This window comes from Colias croceus, chromosome 18, assembly GCF_905220415.1.
Source record: "Colias croceus chromosome 18, ilColCroc2.1".
In the NCBI taxonomy this organism is placed as follows: Eukaryota; Metazoa; Arthropoda; class Insecta; order Lepidoptera; family Pieridae; genus Colias; species Colias croceus.
The window spans coordinates 3,785,710-3,808,947 of record NC_059554.1 but is presented as its reverse complement, the minus strand read 5'-3'; the positions used below and the strand labels follow the sequence as shown (position 1 = coordinate 3,808,947).

At 35.3% G+C, this 23,238-nt stretch overlaps 1 protein-coding gene across 6 annotated transcripts in view; it reads left to right on the top strand.

Annotated features, from left to right (window-relative positions):
• The window catches only part of LOC123699578, a 159,789-nt gene that overhangs the window by 131,770 nt on the left and 4,781 nt on the right, over positions 1-23,238 (top strand). For 5 of the 6 annotated variants that reach the window (XM_045646558.1, XM_045646559.1, XM_045646555.1 and 2 more), the window contains 14 exons: positions 5,750-5,868; positions 7,698-7,831; positions 8,205-8,302; positions 11,212-11,337; positions 18,427-18,621; positions 18,694-18,826; positions 18,899-19,131; positions 19,204-19,776; positions 19,868-20,092; positions 20,171-20,375; positions 20,722-20,907; positions 21,707-21,948; positions 22,417-22,530; positions 22,637-22,722. In XM_045646558.1, the coding sequence (XP_045502514.1) occupies positions 5,750-5,868; positions 7,698-7,831; positions 8,205-8,302; positions 11,212-11,337; positions 18,427-18,621; positions 18,694-18,826; positions 18,899-19,131; positions 19,204-19,776; positions 19,868-20,092; positions 20,171-20,375; positions 20,722-20,907; positions 21,707-21,948; positions 22,417-22,530; positions 22,637-22,722 (2,669 nt within the window). The remainder of the gene's footprint in view (positions 1-5,749; positions 5,869-7,697; positions 7,832-8,204; positions 8,303-11,211; positions 11,338-18,426; positions 18,622-18,693; positions 18,827-18,898; positions 19,132-19,203; positions 19,777-19,867; positions 20,093-20,170; positions 20,376-20,721; positions 20,908-21,706; positions 21,949-22,416; positions 22,531-22,636; positions 22,723-23,238) is intronic. The other variant, XM_045646556.1, reaches the window with a different exon arrangement.

The window sequence follows — 23,238 nt, the reverse complement described above, 5'->3', positions numbered from 1 at the left end:
AGGCAGACAGCCAAACCACTCCAGGTAATCCCACCACGGTCGCTTGTGGTCTTGCTGACACTAAAATTTAGTGTAGTTACCGCACAAGTTTGTCCAATTGTTACACTGCTGAAATGAACAGGTTCCCGTTATTAAATATTAATATAATGTTTGTTGGTTAGCACACGATAACATAGAATATTTTTCTAGGAATCTTAAAAAATAAAACGTATAGTTTAGTGGTCTCCTAACACAACTGTCTTATATGTACGTTGTTTCTGTATCGCAATTGCCACTTACGCGTATTTTACTTAACGGACCCTAATCGATCAATAGGGATAAAATAAATTCTTAGACAATCAGGTGTGTAATATAAAGGGAATTTTGTACGCTAACTTTTTATAGAGAGGCGTTTTATTGTTAAGCTTGGTTCGTGTGGCGCTTATCCCCCTTCGGAACTCGGACGCACGCACTCGGCTCTGCGGGAGGCATACTCGAGCCGAACCTAATCTCCGTCTTTCTACTACGTTGTTGTTTTTCTAAAAAGGTAAACTTGATCCAATCTACGAGGTGTTGGATTTTCTTGACAAATTCACATTATATTTTCCCAATTGTCCATGTGACCGTAAAAGAGAAAAAGGTCAGTTTTTATGACAGGGGCAGAGGAAATGTGTTACGGTTAGTTAAACAACCAGAATGGACGTCTGTTATATAAATAATAATATACTTTTGGACTGACGCCTAAAGTAAATTTGAGGATGACGAGGATTATTCTGCAAAAATGACAACGTAGCAGAGTGCTTAAGTGGGGCTTACGAAATTGCTTCGAGTTATTTTAACATTACTACTACGAAGCGAGATTTTAAATAAGGATCAAGGAAATAAGTTAATAAAACAAAAAGATAGTGTCATGTCATGTTTTGAGCAAATCTTTTAGAGGGGAATGTAAATTTATGTAAAGATGATGTTGCCTAAAAATAGAGCACGTGAAACGGGGGTATAGAGGCAAAGTGTACAGCTGCGCTTATGTCACTGTATAGTTTTGTTTAGTTTGTGTAGGTATACAGTTTTTTTTCATTACAGTATAACCTGTGAGCTGTAAGTCACTGGAGTGTAAAAAAACATAAAAGGCGTTAATAAATAAACCAAAATAATTACTCAATTTAAAATGCTAATAATAAAGATTCGTAAATTAATACCGTTATAAATTAGAACCAAATTAATTCTATTACACATTTTCTTTAAATGTATTCGTATCTAAATCTATCCACTGAAACCACAGGTAAGCTCCAACTCGATCAGGTATTTCGAGCAAGTTTATAATGGAGCTTATGTATCAGTTTCAAACTGTGTTTGCTTAACAACCATTTCGCTTTAACTGGTGTACTACAGCACTGTCTATGAAATTCAGCGCAACAAATATAAACATTCATTTTAGTTTACTCCGCTGTAAATTTCGGAAACATAATACAGAATATGAAATAGATCGTATCTAAAGGAAGCAAGTGGTAGATTATTGTCCACGCCTTCAAATCGTTGCGAATCTGCCTAAATCAACGCAGCACCGTGGAAATAACAAAAATAAAGTCCGGAGAAAAACACAAATAGCGCCTCGTCAGGACTTTTCAAATGGAAAAATAAGAGAACATTTCGTCGTCCAAATTCCGACGATTATTGCCAACTACCGACTTCATTGTTTGCTCTAAATAAGATACGTGGTTTTATCTTGCTGCGAACGTAACAATGAAAAACTTTATTTGTTTTTTGTTTCACATTCTAAGATTATTATTGTGTAAATATAGCTAAATTATCTTATATTATCAACCTTGACAATAATTACTAATATATAATTAAAAATAAATATCAAAGCCAACCTGTAAGCCTAATCTTATATTATATTTTATACGTGAATATGAGCATCTTATTTATTTCAAGAACTAGTGACCTGAACAAAATGTGTCTGCGACTTTATATTCACCCAAATCTCTTCTCTACGTTATTACTATTTTAGACGTACGCTTTTAGTATGTTATTTTATTTTTGGAATATAACTATTATCTTAAACTAGCCAAATGTATTTTTGACTTAAATATCAGCACTTTAGTGAAACGATTTGGTAAAACAACAACATTAGTTAATGATGCAAACTATTAGTATCGTCGTCCAACGAGTGATATGCCTTTTTTGCTAATGAGATATTCAAAAGACTCTAGCTTTTGGTGGAATGTGGGATTTTTACCCACTAAAACCTTGGTAGCCAAATCCATAGCATAGTCACAGGCATTTGTATATCGTACCTAGGAGAATATACCTTATTCTGCAAGCGGCCCCCTTTCTTTAAGCTGGTTCTACTAACCTTATCCCTGGTGATATCGTCCAATTAACGATGACGTGTAACGTGAGTAGTAACTAAGGCAGGATCGATATTCGATGTTCAATGCTCTCATTAGCCTGTCGCATCACGGGTATCAGATACAATGACGTCCCCGATAATGAGCTTATTAATTAATTGTGGCCAGTGATCTATCTGATGTGTAATGAACAATTATTGCAGGTTTAGATATAGTTGCAATTGCCAATTACTAATTGCTTAGGGAAGCTTTTGATAAACATTGCATAAGCGCATAAGCAATATGAGCTGTCAATATTTATGATTCTTAACAAATTCTTAATTACTATATTACAAATATTTATGTCGTCACACAGTTGTGTACTCTTTGAAGATATTATACTTTATTGATTATATTAACTTATTATGAAGTATGCTTCATAACGAGGCCTTTATCAACAAAATCGACGTAATGGCTAAACTTTTTATGTCTGGTAGATGGTTAATGAAATATTTTGGGCCACGTCGTAAAACAGAATCTATAAACAAGCGGCACTCATCCCATTTTCAATTCAATTCACGGTAAAACCAAGCCGCTGTGATCGGAAAAAGGAGAAAACATTGAGATATTACATTAAGGAACAGTTATTAAATTTATATAGAATACAATCGAATATATTATCTCTGCGTTGTCCGTGTTATTTTGCACGTTTTAATTATTATATTATTATGGTTTTTCTAGTAATAAAATTAATTTATGCAACATTAAAAAATATATCAACACTCGCGGTTGATAAAGCTAAAATTGGTTTAAAAAAATCATCTCTAAATGTATGTAGGTAGTATTAAAGTAGCATTTCAAAAAATATTCACATTTTAAAGCAGAATTAAACTCACCTCGATATAACATTTACATTGCAAATCACCTAAAGAGATATTACACAGTTGTATAATGAATTAACTACGGTGCAGTGAAGCCGCAGCATCTACTATACAGTAAATCCCAACATTTTTTTGTTTTTAGCACTCTACATTGTCCTCTTCGTATTACTTTGTCAGATAACATCGTATGATAATACTTGCTGTTGCAAGACTGGCTGGGCTTTCATTTGGATTGGTCAACTATAGTGATGTCCATTTGCATTAAAAATAATGTAAACTTGAATTATAAGAAAATAACACATCAACAAAAAACTTAATGTTTTGTTGTTTAGTGAAGGTTCTACTTCGTTAATATTTCATATTTATAAATATAGTTTGGCACATAAATGCAAAATAAATATGTAACTTATAATCTAAATATAGTAAAGAGATTATGGTATCAATATAATTTGATGCGTGCGCAATGTTCTGTCGCCTAGCTTTAACGTTAGTGTGCGGCTGTCTGACGATGATCCTTTTATGCCGTCTCATATTTTTCACTGAAAATATGACACAGGAAAAATGGATCTCGTGATCCTAAAATCCTGACGTTTTATTTGTAACATGCTGTGACAGTGTCTCAGGTAATGCTAACGAAAACATTACAATTCCATTCTGTATATCTCCGAAACACAAAGTGCTCCGAAAATAATTAAGTAAAAGATCTCCTATTTTAGTAAATAATATATTCAATTTGTCGTACTATGAATTAATATACTCTTCAGCAGAAAGTTTCTCTTTATACAGAAAATTCTCATTAAAAATAAAAAGTGAGCTTAAAACAAGTATGTTCAGTACAGTACAGTATGTTAAAAAAACGAAACTCGTTTCAAGGGTAAGCACTGAAAATTCGTTAGTAAAATTAATAGGAGTAACATGTGACAGCATTTAATTTTTACAAACATTCTACGATGTAGGCCACTAAGGAATTAGGTCATACAACCGTTTTATAAAATGTCTGCTGCAAACGGGTACCGCCAGATATATTTTATTTGATCACACGCTTGCGGAAATTCGTATAAAGTGATGAAGACATAAAGTCTCCATTTGCATACGTTTACTCAGCGGTGTTCCGTAAAATTTTGCTGTGGGGAGTCAGCTTAACTCGGATGGTAATAACTTCTTAGCATAAGCTGAACCTTATATATAATATCAGTTAAACGATATATACACTGAATACTAAACGAGGTCAGGAATAAGAAATCGGGTATTAAAGTGTGAGACTGTGCTCTACTTGACTTATACTATATTATAGATAGAGCAATAATATAGATAACAGTAAGATACATAATAGTTCAGTTTAATATAATACCAATTGAATTTTAAGATTGAGATAACATTTTTGTTGAACTTTTACGTGATTAAAAAATTACAATTATTACTACAAATAATTTCTTTTTTCACTAGTAAGTGACTAACTTAGTAGTGACTAACTTAGTAGTAACTAAGATTATTAATTGTTTTTCCGTAAACACATATTCCTCCATAAACTTTTATTTATACATAAACAACGACTTCCACTTAACAATATATTGTAGTTATGCTAAGATTGAAAATTGTTGGGCGAGTTAGGAACTTTATGCGCCAATAAAATAATATCGTGCACCGTAAATATTGATATAGCATGTGATAAGCTAGCATATCCTGTATCGGGAAGCTATAACGCATTTTATACGTCTATTATATTAGATGGATGTGTAACGGGACCCAGGTTTCGGGTCTAAAGAACGTCCCATGGGAAATATCTATTTTATTCATATTTACCGAAAAGTTATAAGACGACATGCTCCCAATATGCCAACGTGTTTTAAATAGCAACAGCCCAATATAATATTATGTTACGGAAAATTCCATTGGATTCATCGTATGAATATTAGAGGAAAAAAATTGGTTTCAATTACCTACAGTAACCAAAAGTCTCATGTGTCAAATTCATAGCTTGATTTCAGTTACCTGAATTCATTAAATTAACTGTAGATAATACAAAAAAAGTTTTAAATAGCTATTACTAACCTACTATTTAATATTGTAACATAAAATCAACATAAAATAAACATTTTCAACCTAAAGTACGTAATAAATCAATTTTTACCTTCCATTCGAAGTTTACTCCTCAAGGCATCCTTAGAGAAATTAGTACTTATAAGACTTCGGCTCTTTAATTAATACGGTGTAATCCGCCCCCAAAACAATTCTCTCGAGACACAAGAAATCTTTAAGACAATGGGGTTTACTCTGAAGGACGTCTGTAAAGTCATCCAGGCTGATAGAGATTCAAGTTATACACATCACATTTGATTATAAGGGATGACTTGATAATTTTTACATTAAAACAATACAATTGAATGTATATGTATTTATTTGTAGATTATGAATATATTTCTTAAAACTTATTACATTATTCGCATTTAACATTAATAATTTTAATATTCCTAAGATGCTCCGTTTTACCATGTTTTACAGAAGAAAAGTGCTTACAACCTACTGAAAACTTCATATAAAGCAAAATTCCTTATGCAGGTATGCAACAAAGTTTTTGGCAATGCATCCGCTCTCGCAAAGCACAAGCTAACGCACAGCGATGAGCGCAAATACGTGTGCATTACCTGCGCGAAGGCGTTCAAGAGACAGGATCATCTGTGAGTATTTTCTTTGTAATAAATATATTTACTTCAAATGAAGAACCAGAATATTAAGAATTACATTTGGGGCATATTATAAAATATACAGGGTTATTTGTTAAACACCGGCAACCTCGCAGGACAAGATAGCTAGCATCATAAGTAACAACATTTGATCTACGACTTTTGGCATAACGCAATAAATTATTTTTAAATGATTTTGAACTCTCCTAACATTTGTAAGTCTATGTTCTAATTCATTATCGAAATGACGACGCGACTCCCCCTTTCCCCTCCCGTTCGCTTCTTGTTTACGTAATTTTTGGAATGCGCGTAGAGTTTATAATAATTAAACGGAAAATTAAATGAAAATTTATTTTTGTATGAAAATAAAATCTAACAATTTATCAAAAGCCGTAGAACAAATGTTGTTACTTATGATGTTAGCTATCTTGTCCTGCGAGGTTGCTGGTGTTTTACAAGTAACCCTGTATAGAGATACATTACATTATGGATTTTAACAACATCACTTTACTAATATATATGGATTAACTATAGTCGATATGTATTAGTGCTGAACGTTTAAAAATCTAAATTACTGCTACTATATTATATATACTACCTTCACATAATTACCCTAATTTAATCAATGACACGGTGTGTCCCTTTTTTCTCTTTAATATAGCTCCAAATTTCCCCCAGTTTCGTCTTGATGAATCACCGTATATGTAATGAGGTATGATTACCGCCTGCCGGATTCATGAAGCAACCCGCCACGTTACAACTTCCGAGGGACGATGCATAATTAGGGCCTACTGTCTGATATGCGTACATTTATCTGATTAATACCTACAAATTAAATTTTATTAATTTGATCATTTCATTACTTTCTCGGAATGCGAAATTACGTAGATACCTACGTATCTTCAGTACGTGAACACGGGATTTATCGCATTATATGTAACCAAAAAATTAGACTGCTATACTTTTATTGCATAGTAAACATTATCTTCAATTTAAAGTAAACCATTGTAATAAACGTGAACTTTACAAGGCAAACTCAATAAAATACTCAGCTAGTTCCATCCAACGATATTATAGTTGTGATATTTGATTATTATCTATTAGAAGCGTATTTTCGAATCCAGACTATAATCTATATCTGCATGCAATGTTATTGAAATCGGGTTAGCTATTTTGCGTGAAATAGTTAATAACAAGCCATTCAACCAGAAACATTCGCGTCATCAATCAGATATACATCCCAACTACAAAAATCTGAAATAAATTTTATAGTCTCTACTTTTTACAAAGAGGGGTGATAAGTAACAAAAATTGTAAAATAATTGTGACGCGCTCGGTGAATCCATAAGCACATGTTGGATGCACAAGGTGTCCCCTTAATCGTCGAAGCTCGCACCCCGCATGAATATTAATGACGTCATCATGTTTATAATGCCTGTATTGAGTAAAGTGGCCATGTTATCCGCTGACCTACATCTTACCCATCCTCCATACATACATTACCATCTGTTCGGGTCACGTGTGAATTGTGAGCGTATTGAAGATACATCGATACAACTACTTACAGCCAATGTCTTTTACCTTGTGCTACAGCCTACGAGTCCAATATTTGAAAACGATTGTGTTTCTATAATTTGATTCGATTCCTTATGGCTTTAATGAAGCATTTTTAATTATTTATTTTGAAAAGTCGTCTTATGTAATCTAAACTAACGCTTTCAATACTTTAATATAAGGCAATGTTAATTGTGCGATTCTAATAATATAAGCTCTAGCAAAACCTCTACGTCATTAATTGAATGTCGAAATCTCGCTTTGTTTAGAAATGGCCATATGTTGACACATCGAAACAAGAAGCCGTACGAATGCAAAGCGGATGGATGCGGCAAGTCGTACTGCGACGCGCGGTCACTGCGCCGGCACACGGAGAACCACCACCAACCACATCCAGAAAAAAGTAAGATTCAGTATAAAAAGATTAATAAAATATTTTACTTGCTCGTTTCACTGGCCTAATTTTATAATGTATACAATGCATTATGCAACAGTTGCATATTTTCCTCACACACGAATAATTTATTATTATACGAAAGAATATTTTTTAAAAGTTTTAGTTTAAAATATTTAATGTTAATCACGCTTCTACTTTGAACATGCACTATTACTAAACTGCTATTTTAATTTAATTAAACCCTCCTTAACATAATATTGAAAATTATAAAATACACATTGTTTCCAAGACACTATAACACAACATTGCAGCAAGCAAACTACCACAGCTACAAAACTAATCTCGCAATAGCACATGTCACAGCGCTCGCTCGTTTCAGCCGGCAGCGCGGAGAGCGTCGCGGAACGTGACGCGAATTCGGCGCGCGGCGTCTCGCCCGCCTCGCCTTCGCCCGCGCGTGCTGTCCTGCACTCAGATGTGAGTTTGTTTTATACATCCATGAACAATTTTTTTTTTAAACGTTGTATAACTGTTTTGTTCTTTGTGTAATCAAATGCCATGCCATAAAAAATGATATCCTTAAAATTCGAATGCGAATTCGCACGTCGTTTTGAAATACATTTTTATTACATCTATTATAATCTATACTTATTTCTTTGTAATAATTTACAAATACATCTGCCCTTTAATGTAGGAGCAAGAAGTTGATAGTTTCAGATACCGTACCATTTATAGCATTCCATAATTTGGTTAGACATTTTGACACACAGATTTTGTGGTCGCATTTCTACCACTAATACTTATTATTTCAAATCCTAGAGCTGGCTTTAGTTTATTGTGTGCGGATTATCGCGCACGGCTGGACTCTATGTTCATCCAAAGCTCTTACAACAGTGCGCATCTGTTGAAGCCTTTATATTAAAGCAAGATTAAAGCCTTTTTGACATTTCAAAATTCATCCTTAAAAAAGCCCAGACTCATAGCATTTCATGCATAGAACATAAAATACAATGGTATATACAACTCTTATTAAAGCTTAAAATAATATTATTTTAATTCGTCATTAAAAACGCAAAAGTGCTTTGACGCATTTTTGGCATTAATAGATATTTGATATTTCACAATAGCAGAAAAAATTAGGGTCGTGCTACCTTTATGAACGTATTTCTTTGTGAAAATGTTTAAAAATTCGTTCAGCGATTCATATGGGATAGACGAGTGGCAATTTGTAGACGAAAATGCTAGAACAAACGATTTGTCGAATAATATCTCACGTGACCCAGTCGTAACAAATTCTATTTACAACCAGAAAAGTATAAATTATAATCACTTCTGATCGTAAGCCACTGATATTGCCTTTGGATCTGAAAACAAAATAGATGCAGTTAAAAGGAGAAGCTAATATGAAAATAATGCGTATACGTAATAATTTAAGTAACCTGTTCATAAATTTTGTTATTTTAGAGCTTTTAGTTTAGTTTAGTTTATAGACATAATATTATGATCAATATTGGGAGAAGCCTCTGGCTCCTGAGACACAGTTTTAATCTAGTTCGGGAGCCGAAGGATTCATTATTTTGACCTGTTTAATTATGTCAATAAAGAATTTTATTATTTATTTATAGTGAGTACGGGTAAGTCCGGATATGGGGTAAGAACGTAAACATCAAAAATTCGGCGAATATGAGCATATTTATTTACGGGGGCAAAATTCTGTACGACTTCATTTTGTTTTGTATAGACCTTCAGGTTCTGGGCGTAGCTCCGACGAGCCGCGCGCCTGTAAAGTGGATTCCAAAAAAAATCGTCAAAAAATCATTTTAGAGCGTAAAAGATCGGATATATTTTTTTTATCGACCTTAAGCTATATTCAATAGAAGTGCATTTAAAAGCATGTCCGAACTTACCCTGAAGAGTACTTTTTTACCATAGTCATAAAAAAAGGAAGTGTTGTTTTTAAACGCCTTTAAATCAGAAACTGTTGAGTTTATAAGAATAAACTTATTGTAGAGCAAAGCGATGCTAAATGAATTGTCATTTATATCAGTTTTAAGTAGTAAATCTTGAACTAGTGCTGAGAAAATCGGGCTTTTGCTAGATTATTTCAATTCGTCTAAAATCCGTCCGGTCTTACCCCGACTCACCTTATTTATTTATTTAATGAATTTCGTTAATAAATAAATTCGTATATAATAATTACAGTTTATGTATTAAACATTTTTTTAATAAACTGCAGACCAAAAGAAATATCAGATATGGCATAGTAAAAGAAACAATAAAAACTTACAAGTATTTCATAAAACGCAACTTAAACACTAAAAATTACCGCCATTTTAAATTAATTTCTACTAAAATATCCACCTAGACTTCCTCAACTGAGGCGATTAACATTTTTATTCCATTAAAATATTATGCTGCATAAAACTTAATGAAGCCTGAATAATGAAAGATGGAGAAAAGTAAGTAGTAAAAATTTACATAGAATTAAAGTTCAAATGTCTATTCTAGATATTTGAAAATGTGTTATAGAAAATCCATTTTAACTTTACAAAATATGTATAGAACATGATTTTAATATAATTGATGAAAGCTATACATCGCATAATATAATATATTCCCCACAAAACATGCTCAATGATCTTTCAACGTCATTTAAATTATCGAGTACTCGCAGCACATATCTCATGCGTTCAATCAGATCACTTCAATACAAGTGAAACTGGCTGGCATCCAATAGAGCGTGTGTAAAATTCAAAGCCGGACGTCCCTATTAATTAACCAATTAGCCTGAATCCGGGTCGTGTGCTCTTTTAATTTCACGCTACCATTAAAGGTTTTCGAACAAAAAAACAGGAGTAATGGCGGTCGTGTTCCCTTAATTTCAACAAAATACAGCTGTTCAGACAACAATTGGGAACAATTTCTAACTGAGTTTTAATAAGAGAAAGCGTTTCGAGTTGTTTATTGTTGGGATCAATAACCCTCTTGTAGGTGAGCGCTTAAAATGTTTACTGGGCTTTAAGAGATCGAGATTTTAATTAAACAATTATAAGAAAAAGAAAATTGATTGAATTTAAGAATCTGTGAATTTATACCATTTTTAATTCTTACTCATTCTCCGTTTCAAAGCGGACGAACCAGTTTGTGTGTTTCAAAAGTTTATATTATACGTATAGATCTAGCTTTATGATGTAAACAAATTAATTGTAACTACTGTCAATAAATCCTCCATCATCATCTCATCAATATCATCTGACACATTATAGAATTAGTACTTAAAAAAAATTCTATGTATAGTCCGTTTACCGGTCAGTTGATAAAGACAAATAATACACTACACTATAGGTCAAAAAGTGTCAAAAATCCTAAACAAGTGTTCTTTACAGACAAGTAACGGGTCAGAGAAGTCCAGTGTGACAAGCACAAGCGGGAGCGGTGGCGGGGACAGCACGCCACCGCGCACGCCGCCCGCACCACCCCGACCCAAGCCCAAAGCCAGGCCGAAAGCTGCCGTGAGTATTAGATACTTATAGGAACATTAGTGCCTTTTAACATGTGCCACATCTAACACAATTAAGAAAAAGATAATGTTATCTGTGTATTGTCAACTGTTTAGTTTAAAAAATATAGTATTTCAATGTGTTCTACGCATTTGAATATTATACCTACAGATATTTCAGTCACAAACTTAACAGCAACTTGATGTGTAAATTTGGCTTCAGTTGTTTCTTCTCTAATAAAAAAGCTAAAATAAAAGAAAATAATAGAAAGTCTAAGTATAAAGTTTAAGTGTTACGAAGACATATTTAATGTAACTTCTAACTTAGGGCTACGACACCTACGCAGCGCTACGCCGCGTAGCAATGTATACATGACCTCAGCTTTCACTTAAAATCATTTACGGTTTCAAACAAACTTACTTATTTGTTTTTGATTTACTAAAAATGTTCAATATTTTTTAATAATAATAATATAATAACTTAAAGCAGGGACTAAACAATCTGTCTAAAGAAATATGTATTTATATTCTTATTTCATAAAATAATGTGTCATTGAGTTAATTTATTCAAGAATCGTTTATTCTTTATCTATCTCAGCCTTCAAAACAGCGTACCAACGATAGCGAATTATTAATTTGACAAAAATTTAGGGTGAAAACAATGTAATCCGTGGGAAGATTGCGAGCTAGGCGCGGAATTCTTATGCTAATCGGCTAATTGTGATACATCGCGGATCGGACTGGTCCACTGCGAAACATCAAATTAAATCGGGCATTCATCCTTTGTGCGCTAAATAATTCATCTGCGGCTCTCCCTCGACCGCCGTCCGTCCGTCCTATAGAGTATAGACACACGTACCCGACGCGACGTGACTCCGATATCGTAACAGATTTGATTCGTAATTTTATTTGGTTCACTTGTTGGGTAAATCGGAACTGTTTAATGTTGGCTGCAACCAGATATAGGGTAAAGAATATACATATATGAAATCGTAAATATCAAACATGCTTATTGGTAAATTGCAATAATTTATACCTAAAAATAATTTTCAATGTCCGTTTTTACATTTTTATTTTAATAAAAAACATAAATTATGTAAAGTCAGCTTTTATCTCGATCTTTTGAAATGACATAAGTAACTAAAAATTACCTGTTTCACAAAATTGTATGCTCTTAACAACCAAAACAAATCAATACATTAATATTTAATAGCTATCCTTTGTTTACGAAATGAATGGTCAACTCTCCCTCATAAGCGGGTCCAGGGGCTCACGATTCGCGACCGCTAATGCGACACTATCACCTGTTTACGGCCCCGGATTACTAGTTTTGCAACTTACCACTTACCAAACAACTATGATTATTCCAAATGTAGTTTGATGGGATCTATAAATTTGGAACCGTGAGAATATTTAGAACACTATATGAAATGTACCTAAACATATTTTAATTATATTTGTTTATAGTATTAGTTAATACTAATTAATAAAATATTCCTGTTAAAACAAACTTAGTTATCTACTTTCTATACGTGTAATACATATATGATATAAGTAAAGCATGGTAGTCAACAATATAACCGATTCATTACCAATAAACCTCCATTGCATATTATTGTCTACATTTTAAAATTTTACATCGATAATTCACGTTTCAATTTATGCGTGTTCCAAAACGTAGGTATTCACTTTCTAATACCGAGCTTATCAAAGTTAGCAAAAGCGGTATGTGTTCTGTAATCCGATCTCGTTAAAATTTTGATTAGAAATTACTCATTCATTAAGTAAGGCTTCATCGGAACCGCAGTAAAGAGCAATCGTGCGTGAATTAGTGATTCAATATTAATAACATCAGCAGACTATCGGCGCCAACGCCAATAATAGCGGACCTATCGGCGTGGGACTGTAAGACGAATCCTTGGTGAAATCGTTGTCATGAATGACTGATGAGGGGTCGACATAAAACGGCCATGTAACTACAGCGGCGGGCTTTATTAAAAGCACTCACTTTGATCGCGGGCTCGATTTGACGTCACCTGCAGGAAGCAATAAAGGACGGCACAACGCAGGTTCATAATTACAAACGACCCGACGCAGTTATGTTCACAACATATTGACAGCGGTATGCCTTTGAACGAAATAAATCCGCTTTATGCCACTTCATTACGGGGTAGTAAATGACAAATTCGCGTTCATAATTGCAAAATAATTATGATACAACGTGGTCGCTCCTGTGAGCTCCCGTCTATTAGTTTATGTTTTCCATTTAAATATGTCTGATATATTTATCGATACAATGTTTTAAAGAAAAAATAGGATTTCATAAATCTGTAAGGTAAAGAAGAATTTATGAATGTTTCAAAAATATAGATGAGTACACACATTACCGACAAAACGGTGAGAATAAAAAACATAAAAATAACCTAAAAGAATCCCCTTTATATCAACAAATGTACCAAAAAACATAAAATGGTGTAAAAGCTCGGCACCTGCGGTCGTTCAATAAGAGTAGATTGAGCAGGAATGGCCGCCTCTGCGGTCTGCAATTTCTACTCAACGCCCACAAATTGCATTTTGCCGCTTTCTTAAAGCTGTAACACATCGAAAATATTAGAATTTATTTGTGGCTATAAAATTCGCCGTCTTGCGCTTACGATAAATTTTCAAGTAGACAGTATTAAAAACCATAAACTTCGCTGGCATTGCAAGTCTATAAAAGTAGATGGGAATGTAAATATACACCATTATGTTAGTGTTAGTTGCTAAGAGTTCTACTAAATAATATTTATTTCATATTACTCGTATTTCTATACTTACATATCTTTTTATTCCATTGATAAATTATATATCACAACCAATTAATATTTTTTCGCATCATTAAATGAGCTTTTTGCAACTTACCCTGTAACGTAACAAATCGATTCGAAGCGTACTTCGGAACTTGTTAAAAATTGTTTATGAATATTTTTATAAAAGAAACACCGTGGCGTGTAACTTTTTCGCACCTTTTAAGTCCTCGAAAAGTTAGGCGATTCCAATTTGATTCGTTCCAACTGTCGGAAAGATGTGAATATTTTATTGACGTTCCATATTTCCCCTCGCAACAAGAAAGAAAAGTTTCCATGCCAATATAAGCGGTATAAAAATATCATAGCCGTATATTTTGTATATTATTATTAATCGAAGACCTCTTTTGAGCGAAATCTCGTTGAATTTAAACGTAACTCGCAGTTTACTCCTTTTGAAATATGAATAAAATAAGTTACAAAAGAAGTAATAAATCAAGTTAGTTAAAATTGACTTATTACTAAGAGTACGAATATTTTGTAATTATCTAATTGCTTGATTAAAATTGCAATTAGATATGAATTATAAAAACATATTTCTTAACTTTTCCAATTATTCATTCATACAAGAGCAACCCAATTACGATTTGAAAATGGTAACTTTTAAGTACCTTCTTGCATTGGCCTACTCCGCTAATGTGACATTAGAATGTCGTCCTTCCCCCTGCGTATCGCACGCAAGCTCTCCATTAATAATGCAGGGTGACAACGACGCAGGTGGCGCAAGGAGCCGCTCCGCCGATAAACGGCCCGATGCATAATTGAAGACGTCTGCCTTCTACCGCTTACGTGACTACCGCTGAATCTCTAGCAATATTCACCCTATTGGTTAAATATGGATGATTTGCTTTGACTCAAATTTATGGCGGGCTATTTACAATTGTCCCTTTTTTTCAAGCAAAAGTTGTAGCTCATCTCAAGGCGTGCGTTGTTTGTTGTTTTACTTTCAACTTTATATTCAAAGAGTTAAGACTAGTCTTAATCTTAATACAAAGATTACTTAGTACTTGTCTAAATGTTGCTTTCATTAAGCTTCACATAATTCAGAGTACAAGTGTACACGTGATATCTATTCATCCGCAACTTGCTCCGTAAGAAAGCCTAATTAGCTAAGTTTCTCTCAAGTGGGTATTATTCATAGGTTGAAAATTACTAAACATTTACTAATTTCTCCGTTAGCTAATTTCCTTCAAATTCATCAGAGCTTTTCCCTGAAGCTGCAATAAATCTTCGTAAATGTTACCTCTATTAAGAATTAACAATATTGGAATACAAATATTTTTTGTATCTCAGTCTCATTTTCTATTAATAAATCAGAACCCTATCTAATACTAATGATATCTAAGAAATACGAACCTACGAATTGGGTGAAAGCTCATAAATCATCTTAATAAACGTATATGCTATCGTGAAATAAACGTTTTCTAAAAAAACCTTTCACAGCTTTACATACTAGATACATAGTTTTGTATGTGTTGTTTGAATACTTCTATATAATTATAATATTGAAGAAGAAAAGAGTCAATATATAAGCCTGGTCCCGCATAGCATAGTCGTGACCTCTAACCGAGTTGCGACCTCTCACCTAGCCACGTGGCGCACCTATTGTTAATGTCCTGTGAGCTCAATTCCTATACGACAACACACTATGTCCGCATTAAAACGCCACGCTTCCATTACAATAGGAAGTTTATGCTAACGTATTCAAGCTGCATTCAAAATTGTTACGGTTTGTACACTAAATTAACATTTGTACCTTTAGTAAATATTTGAGATTTCATAGATTTACATATTTTACAGTTTATCTTATTTTTTTAACAAATATCTTATAATTAATAATTCTTGAGTTAAAATAAATTAGAAATTGATAGAGAATGCATCTCGAAGTCTCTCCCTTAGTCCCATAAACAATTTATTTATTGCTTAATTTATCATTATTGTACAAAAATGTCAATGAAATGTTACTTTTACATAATTAAGATAAATTTTGTATTTTCCATTTATATTAATAATTTTTTTATTACTAAATTGCTTCAATTCTATCACATAAAACTGATTAACTTTCATGTACCTTGAAAAATAATATAACATCGGTGAGTTTCTATTAATGTCTATAATGTTCTAAAATATAACTAAGTATGTATTCAAAAGTATACCTAATCTAATTTATTAAAACACCCCATACCAACGTTCATTTATTATTTTTATTAACTCCTTGATCTCCTATTGGAAATGAAAACTTTCACACGATCGTTTTAGCACACCAGCTGCTGCTAATTTCTATTTAGCAAATAGATCTTATTCGCCTTTGATTTCTCATCTAGTGTGAATACATTATTATGCATATGCAAATCACACGCGATACATTCCCGTCACCTATTGTTGCTGGACTGGTCATTTTATCTTACATTTCGCGAGTTCAAAACATCAAATCGAGGGGTCATCTCTTCGATATCTTTCCCATACATTGTACAATCATTCCATGTTTGTGAATCGTGAGATCAACACCCTGGACCTTGATAAAGTACGCTAATTTTATAAGACGAATATTATTGTTATCTTCTTTCCTGCTAAGATTGATTACATTTACTTGTGCTGATATAAACTTGTGCCTGTAATGGATTGGATCACGCAACTGTTTCAAACACCCACATTCGCAAAACCTAGGGTAAGTTTTTTGCGTGTCTTGAATAATGTTACACTATTAAACACTACTACTACTAGACATTTATTTTTATAATTGGACTGAGGATAGCAAATGCAACAATTACGTAATATTATTAAAGAATTAATGAGTACCGCTACGCTTTTAATTCTATGAACGTATGAAAGTCATACAAGTGCACTTAGAACGCGAGAACAAACTAAAACTAAGTACAATAATATGAACTGAAGAAACTTGTTAACGTTGATTTAAAACCTAAAATGGGAGCATACAGAATATTTCAGTCCAAGGAACGACTTAACTACGGTACAAGTGTGATATATGGCAAAAACGCTGTACTACCGCCGCCCGCCCGCTCCGAACATCTGCACCTACCGCGCATTAACCTAACGAGCTGCCCTAATGGCACCCGTTAGGGCTACCATACGCTAAAAAACTTCAAATCAAATAAATTACGCTTCCGACCCACTTTACAGACGTATCTCTAAACGCATCAGTCACCTGACAACTCTTATTTGTTGCTATAACGCGTGACAACGTGACAAACGATTTACTTGTTTGGGCAACAAAATACACTACTCGTTCATAAGATGTAGTTTTTGTGTGTTAAGATAAATGAAACACAATTAAATGCTGTAGATAAAGTTTAGATATGTACATACGTACGTACATAGTCGGCAAGAGTGTGTACCTATGCGTATAACGATAACTCCCCCGCTAAATATAATTAAAATAATGACAATATACGAACGATCTTTATACATTAAATAGATGAATTTTGCCAATAAATGTGAATAAATCGTTATTTATTACGTTTTTGCTTCTGTACTTTTTTACGTTTTTGTATAAAAATGTAAAAAATATAAATAAACATTCGTATGCAAGTTGCAATGCGGTGCAAGTTGTGCAAGAACATTATGCAGGAGCCTCATTAGCCTTTTCAATGAAAACGAATGCAACTCCTCTCTGCTTATCTATATATCACAGCTTTATTATCTTATGATAATAAAACGATATAAAATTCTACAAAAGTTACAAACCGTAACTTATCGAAAACATATTAATATCATCTAAGTTAATATAAATTAAGTATCTTGTCATTAGCAAATTTTTTTGTCATTCGTTTTTTTCTCTATAAGCTAATAATCTATATCTAGTTACATTATATGGTTAGCTAATTAAGTAACTTTTATGACACACGCGTTAGCATCCAGTTTAAAAATTTCATTCCGCGCGCTAGGAAATTCTAGTTTGACATTGCCGCGGTGCGACGGACGTCCGCAACTAATTAAAATTCTACGTGAATGAATAACTGCACTGCACAACTTGCACTTTGTGGTAAATTATACTAATAAATACAGCAACATTTTGTTTAAATAGTTACCTTGTGGTTATTCTTGTTCCTTATTTTATATTCGTAATTTGCATTCGACTTTCTTCCTTTTTAAGTCAGCCGCGATTAGGGCGAGTCCATCAAAATCCATTAATTACCCTCAAATATTAACGAGCTGTTCGAGGTTGAAAGTTTGTGCCTAAATTAGAAAGTGCGTAATAAGTTGGAAAATCTTTAAAGGTTTCGTTAATTTCACAGACGCAGCAGGGAAGTCCAAAATGCGGGGGTGGTACCACTGCGAGTGGAACGCCCAGTAATACGACAAGCGTAGGCGGAAGCGGGACACGGGCAACTGAAATCAAACCAGTCGAGTGTAATCTTTGTCATCGAAAATTCAAAAATATTCCCGCGCTCAACGGACATATGCGACTGCACGGTGGTTATTTTAAAAAGGTATGTCAATTTTGCTCCGCCATTTAAATGCATTCAAATTTCTTAAGAATATATCCATTTACTATTGTACAGGATTCGGACAATAAGAAGTTAGATAAAAAAGAATCTACTGGACCTCCACTACAAACAGCATCGGTATCTGTAAGAGCACTTATAGAAGAAAAAATCATCAGTCGTCGAGGAGCTACGACTACACAACCGACAGGTGACCTATTAGTCTTTTCATATTATGTGTATATTATATTTAAACTATTAATAACAAAATGAATAATTGCAGGTGTTACAATAGATACGTCATCACGTTCGGGCTTTGCAACCCCAGCGCCACCACCATTATCAAACATTCGTTCATCATCAACATCTCCAGCCTCACCAGTTACAACGTCGGTACATTTTGTATCGCCAAAAGCTCCACCAGTTGTTAGTTTTGCTAGCAACGCTGCATCCAATCTTAATTCAGTTCATAGAGATTCTACTCTTATTGAACTTTTGAAGAAAGGAAACAGTAAGGTATGCAATAAAGTAAAAAAATGTGTGGTTAAGTCCGTAATAAATTAAAAATTAATCATTATTATATTTCAGGTTGTAAAGCGATCTGCGTCAGATCCAGGACAGTCTTCGCCACAACAAGATTTCACTTTTCGACCCGAATTATTCGGAGTTTCATTTAATTCAGATGATGGATACTTTTCGCCCGCTCTTAATGAAGATACCTTCCAATTCGCTACGACCGCTGATCAGTTAGAGGAACTGGCATCGCTAGAAGATTACGCGACCGTAGCGGCCTCAATCCATGAGCGATCACCAGTCACGTTCCCGTCCAATCGCCGTTTGGCTGCAGTACTAAATTCTCCTCTACCAGAATCATTAGCCGATTTTGGAGCTTGCCACGGCGGGCCTGCGATAACATCGCCTGGAATTCCAGGATATACAGACAATTCTCCGAGCCTTTCTTATGGTGATTCGCCTGGTTTAGCTTACACTGCCGCATCCCCGAGTGGAGGTTACTCAACGCATCCGACACCGTCCCCTAGTTTAGCTTACCCCACACCTCCCGCATCGCAAGATGCTCAATCACCGGCACATTCTGTCCCAAGAGCTTCATCACCACTTACAGCTGCATTTTTTACTGCAACAATGTCTAGTCAAGAAGAGGTAACCGCATATTTTCATTGGATATAATAAAATTCATATTATCTGACACAGTTTAGTTTGGAGGCAAAATAACACTTATATTTTATTTTAGGTTGAAGAAGCTCTCGAAGAAGTTTTGCCGGAGGAGTGTCGATCGTTGGATGCGTATACACTCCAACCTTCGCCGACAGCTCGGCGAATGATGCTTAATTCTGAAGACCCTCTCTTATCGAGCAGTCCGCGAGATTTTCCACATCAGAGATCAACTCGACGTCATAACCGTTCAGTAACACCGATGTCTACATCACTTCAGCAATGGCAATCTGACTCTCTTCAAGTGCGTGATATTAATCAAGTTATGTAATATACCTGTTTTCTTATGTGTTGAGCGGGTGATATTTATTTTTCTATTTAGGTATGCGTGGAAGGCCGTGATCCAGTACCAGCAGTGTTCCTAAGTCCAAACAGTATACCGGCCTCACCGCAACGACGGAAAAGGAAAGCGTCTCCAGCTGGCCCGTACCGCTCTCGCATGCGTCGAGTGACCAGCCACTACACACCGCAACCAATACTGCAACCGGATAGAGATGGTCCTGGACTTTATGCAGATTTACTGAACGGTATGTTAATTATAAATTTATAAAGAATAGAAAAAATTCGATCACGAGGCGGGACTCGAACCCGCATCCTTTCGCGCCATTCCGGGGCCTGACCAACTCAGCAGTTATGTTGCTCCGCGGTTTCACCCGCATTGCTCCGCTCCTGCTAGTTTTAGCGTGATAATATATATAGCCTATAGCCTTCCTCGATAAATGGGCTTTCTAACACCGAAATAATTTTTCAAATCGGACCAGTAGTTCCTGAGATTAGCGCGTTAAAATAAACAAACTCTTCAGCTTTATAATATAAGTATAGATTTTATTGTACAACTTTAACTTTAAAAAATTACTTACCTTACCATTTCAGGGTTGTCCAATTCAGAGGTTGACGTGTTAGCTCAATTTGAAGATAACCAGAAGCCACAAATAAATATCGGGCCGGAACATCAAGCTGATATACCGGAGTTGTGCAACGATCGCATTGATCTCCATCGAGTACCTGAACAGTTACTTTGGGATCCAGGCATCAACGATGCATTAGATGATAATGAAGGTATTAACAATAATTTTAATACTTACTTATACTTTGTTTTACATCATCATCATCATCATCATCAGCCCATATACGTTCCCACTGCTGGGACACGGGCCTCCTATGAGGGTACAGGCCATAATCCACCACGCTGGCCAAGTGCGGGTTGGCGGATGACACATGTCGTCGAACTTTTTAATTCTTCGACATGTCGGTTTCCTCACGATGTTTTCCTTCACCGTTCGAGCAGTGGTGATGTTACAACATGCGCAGATAAATTGAAAAATCAATTTATTTCCTGCGCGCTCGCCTGGTCTCGAACCACGGACTTATCGATTCGAAGTCCGAGGTCTTACCACTGAGCCACCACTGCTCGATGCTTGTTTTACATATTTTATAGTTATTTTCTATGTATTAGGTAGGCATATTTAAAACTGCTTAATGATTTTTTTGAACATTCTGCGTTTTTACCGTAATAAATACGAAATATTTTTTTATATTGCACCTAATTATTAAAATTGCCTAATAAATTGAAGTTGACGACACGCTATATGCAAACTAGTATGTGCTTAACTTTTGCGTACAACACATATTGTGTTATTTGCGTGCAATCGTTGCCTCGTGATCGTGTTAAGCAATACGCAAATTCATAGACTTGGAGATATATGCAAGATTACAAGTTGCTGCTGCTCTTGTTCTGTTCTCTGCCTCTGCTGATGCTTCTCAGTAATTACTGATCCGTCCACCCACGACGAATATGTAGATTAACTGAACGGTGTGTAAACATCATACATTATGATAAGTAACGTGTGTATGTCAGTGCGCATGTTCATGGAGCTGGCGATGTGCGCGGCGATGCCGGTGGGCGGGCACAGCCGCGAGAGCGCGCTGCAGACGCTGGGCGAGTGCGGCGGCGACGTGCGCGCGGCCACGCTGCGGCTCATGGCGCGCCCCGCGCCCGCGCCCCCCTGCCCCGACCCGCGCTGGGCGCCCGACGAGCTCGAGGCCTTCCTCGCCGGCCTCGCGCTCTACGACAAGGACTTCTACCGCATCGCGAGCCTGGTCAGTGCACCCTCTACGACCTGTCCCCTTGTAGCGCTACTATAGCTCCCTCCAGCACAAAGATAAGGACTTCTACCGCATCGCGAGCCTGGTCAGTGCACCCTCTACAACCTGTCCCCTTGTAGCGCTACTATAGCTCCCTCCAGCACAAAGACAAGGACTTCTACCGCATCGCGAGCCTGGTCAGTGCACCCTCTACAACCTGTCCCCTTGTAGCGCTACTATAGCTCCCTCCAGCACAAAGACAAGGACTTCTACCGCATCGGGAGCCTGGTTTCTCAACCTGACTGAACTCAATCTATATAATGTATAATTTTAGTCCAGAACTTGATAAAATTGTATCTCTCGCTAAATTTTAAGAATTAATTGTACATTTTTAACCGGAAATATTATTTTTTACAGTCTACTTTTATACGTAGTAACCAAAAATAATAATGATAACCATTCACAGTATATTTCATTCCACAGATAAGAACCAAAGACTCGAAACAATGCGTGCAATTCTACTACTTCTGGAAGAAAGTAACGAAAGACTACAAAACGTTGTACTTGCGGAGCTGGAGTGACTCGCAACCGACACAAGTAAGCAGTAATACCAACGCAGGACTGCATTTTGTCTTCAGGCTGGCTGATTGAATTCCGCACGAAATGATTTAATACTAAACTCTTGTAACCTCGACTTATCCAGGGTTCGTTAGGCCAGTCGCTGGCGCCAGCACTCGCCTCGTCGCCTTCCTTCGAGGGAGAGGAGTTCCCTTGCAAGATCTGCGGAAAGTAAGTGCTTCAGGACGCGCCATCTAGCTATCATAACGCGACATCGATCCGCTACCCACTTATGTAATTGTAATAATCGTCTATGGCCATATTAATTATAGACTTAGATTTTTTACGAACGCGATACGTATAGTGTAGGCCTCGCCTAATTTGCATGGATCGAAACACTAATTCATTGTCGAGATATAGTTTACGTGCGGTGTATTTACATTATTGGATATTTCGTAAGATTTTACAAAGCCACGGATGTTATGTTTTGATTAATTGAATACACTATAGCTGTAGAAATATTTAGGTAAAATAAATGGGTTTTAATGTTATCGGTGTTGATTGCATGTTAAAATAAATTTTATGCTTTATAATCAATAAACATACAGATTATTGTTTATAATGCTGATGCAGTAAAGTGTAAATCTATTTGACATAGCACGATTCTTTGGGAACCGGCCGACAACACTGTGAATTTGTTGGTTGATTACAAAACGGTACAACAAATTTTAAAATAAGCAGCATTAC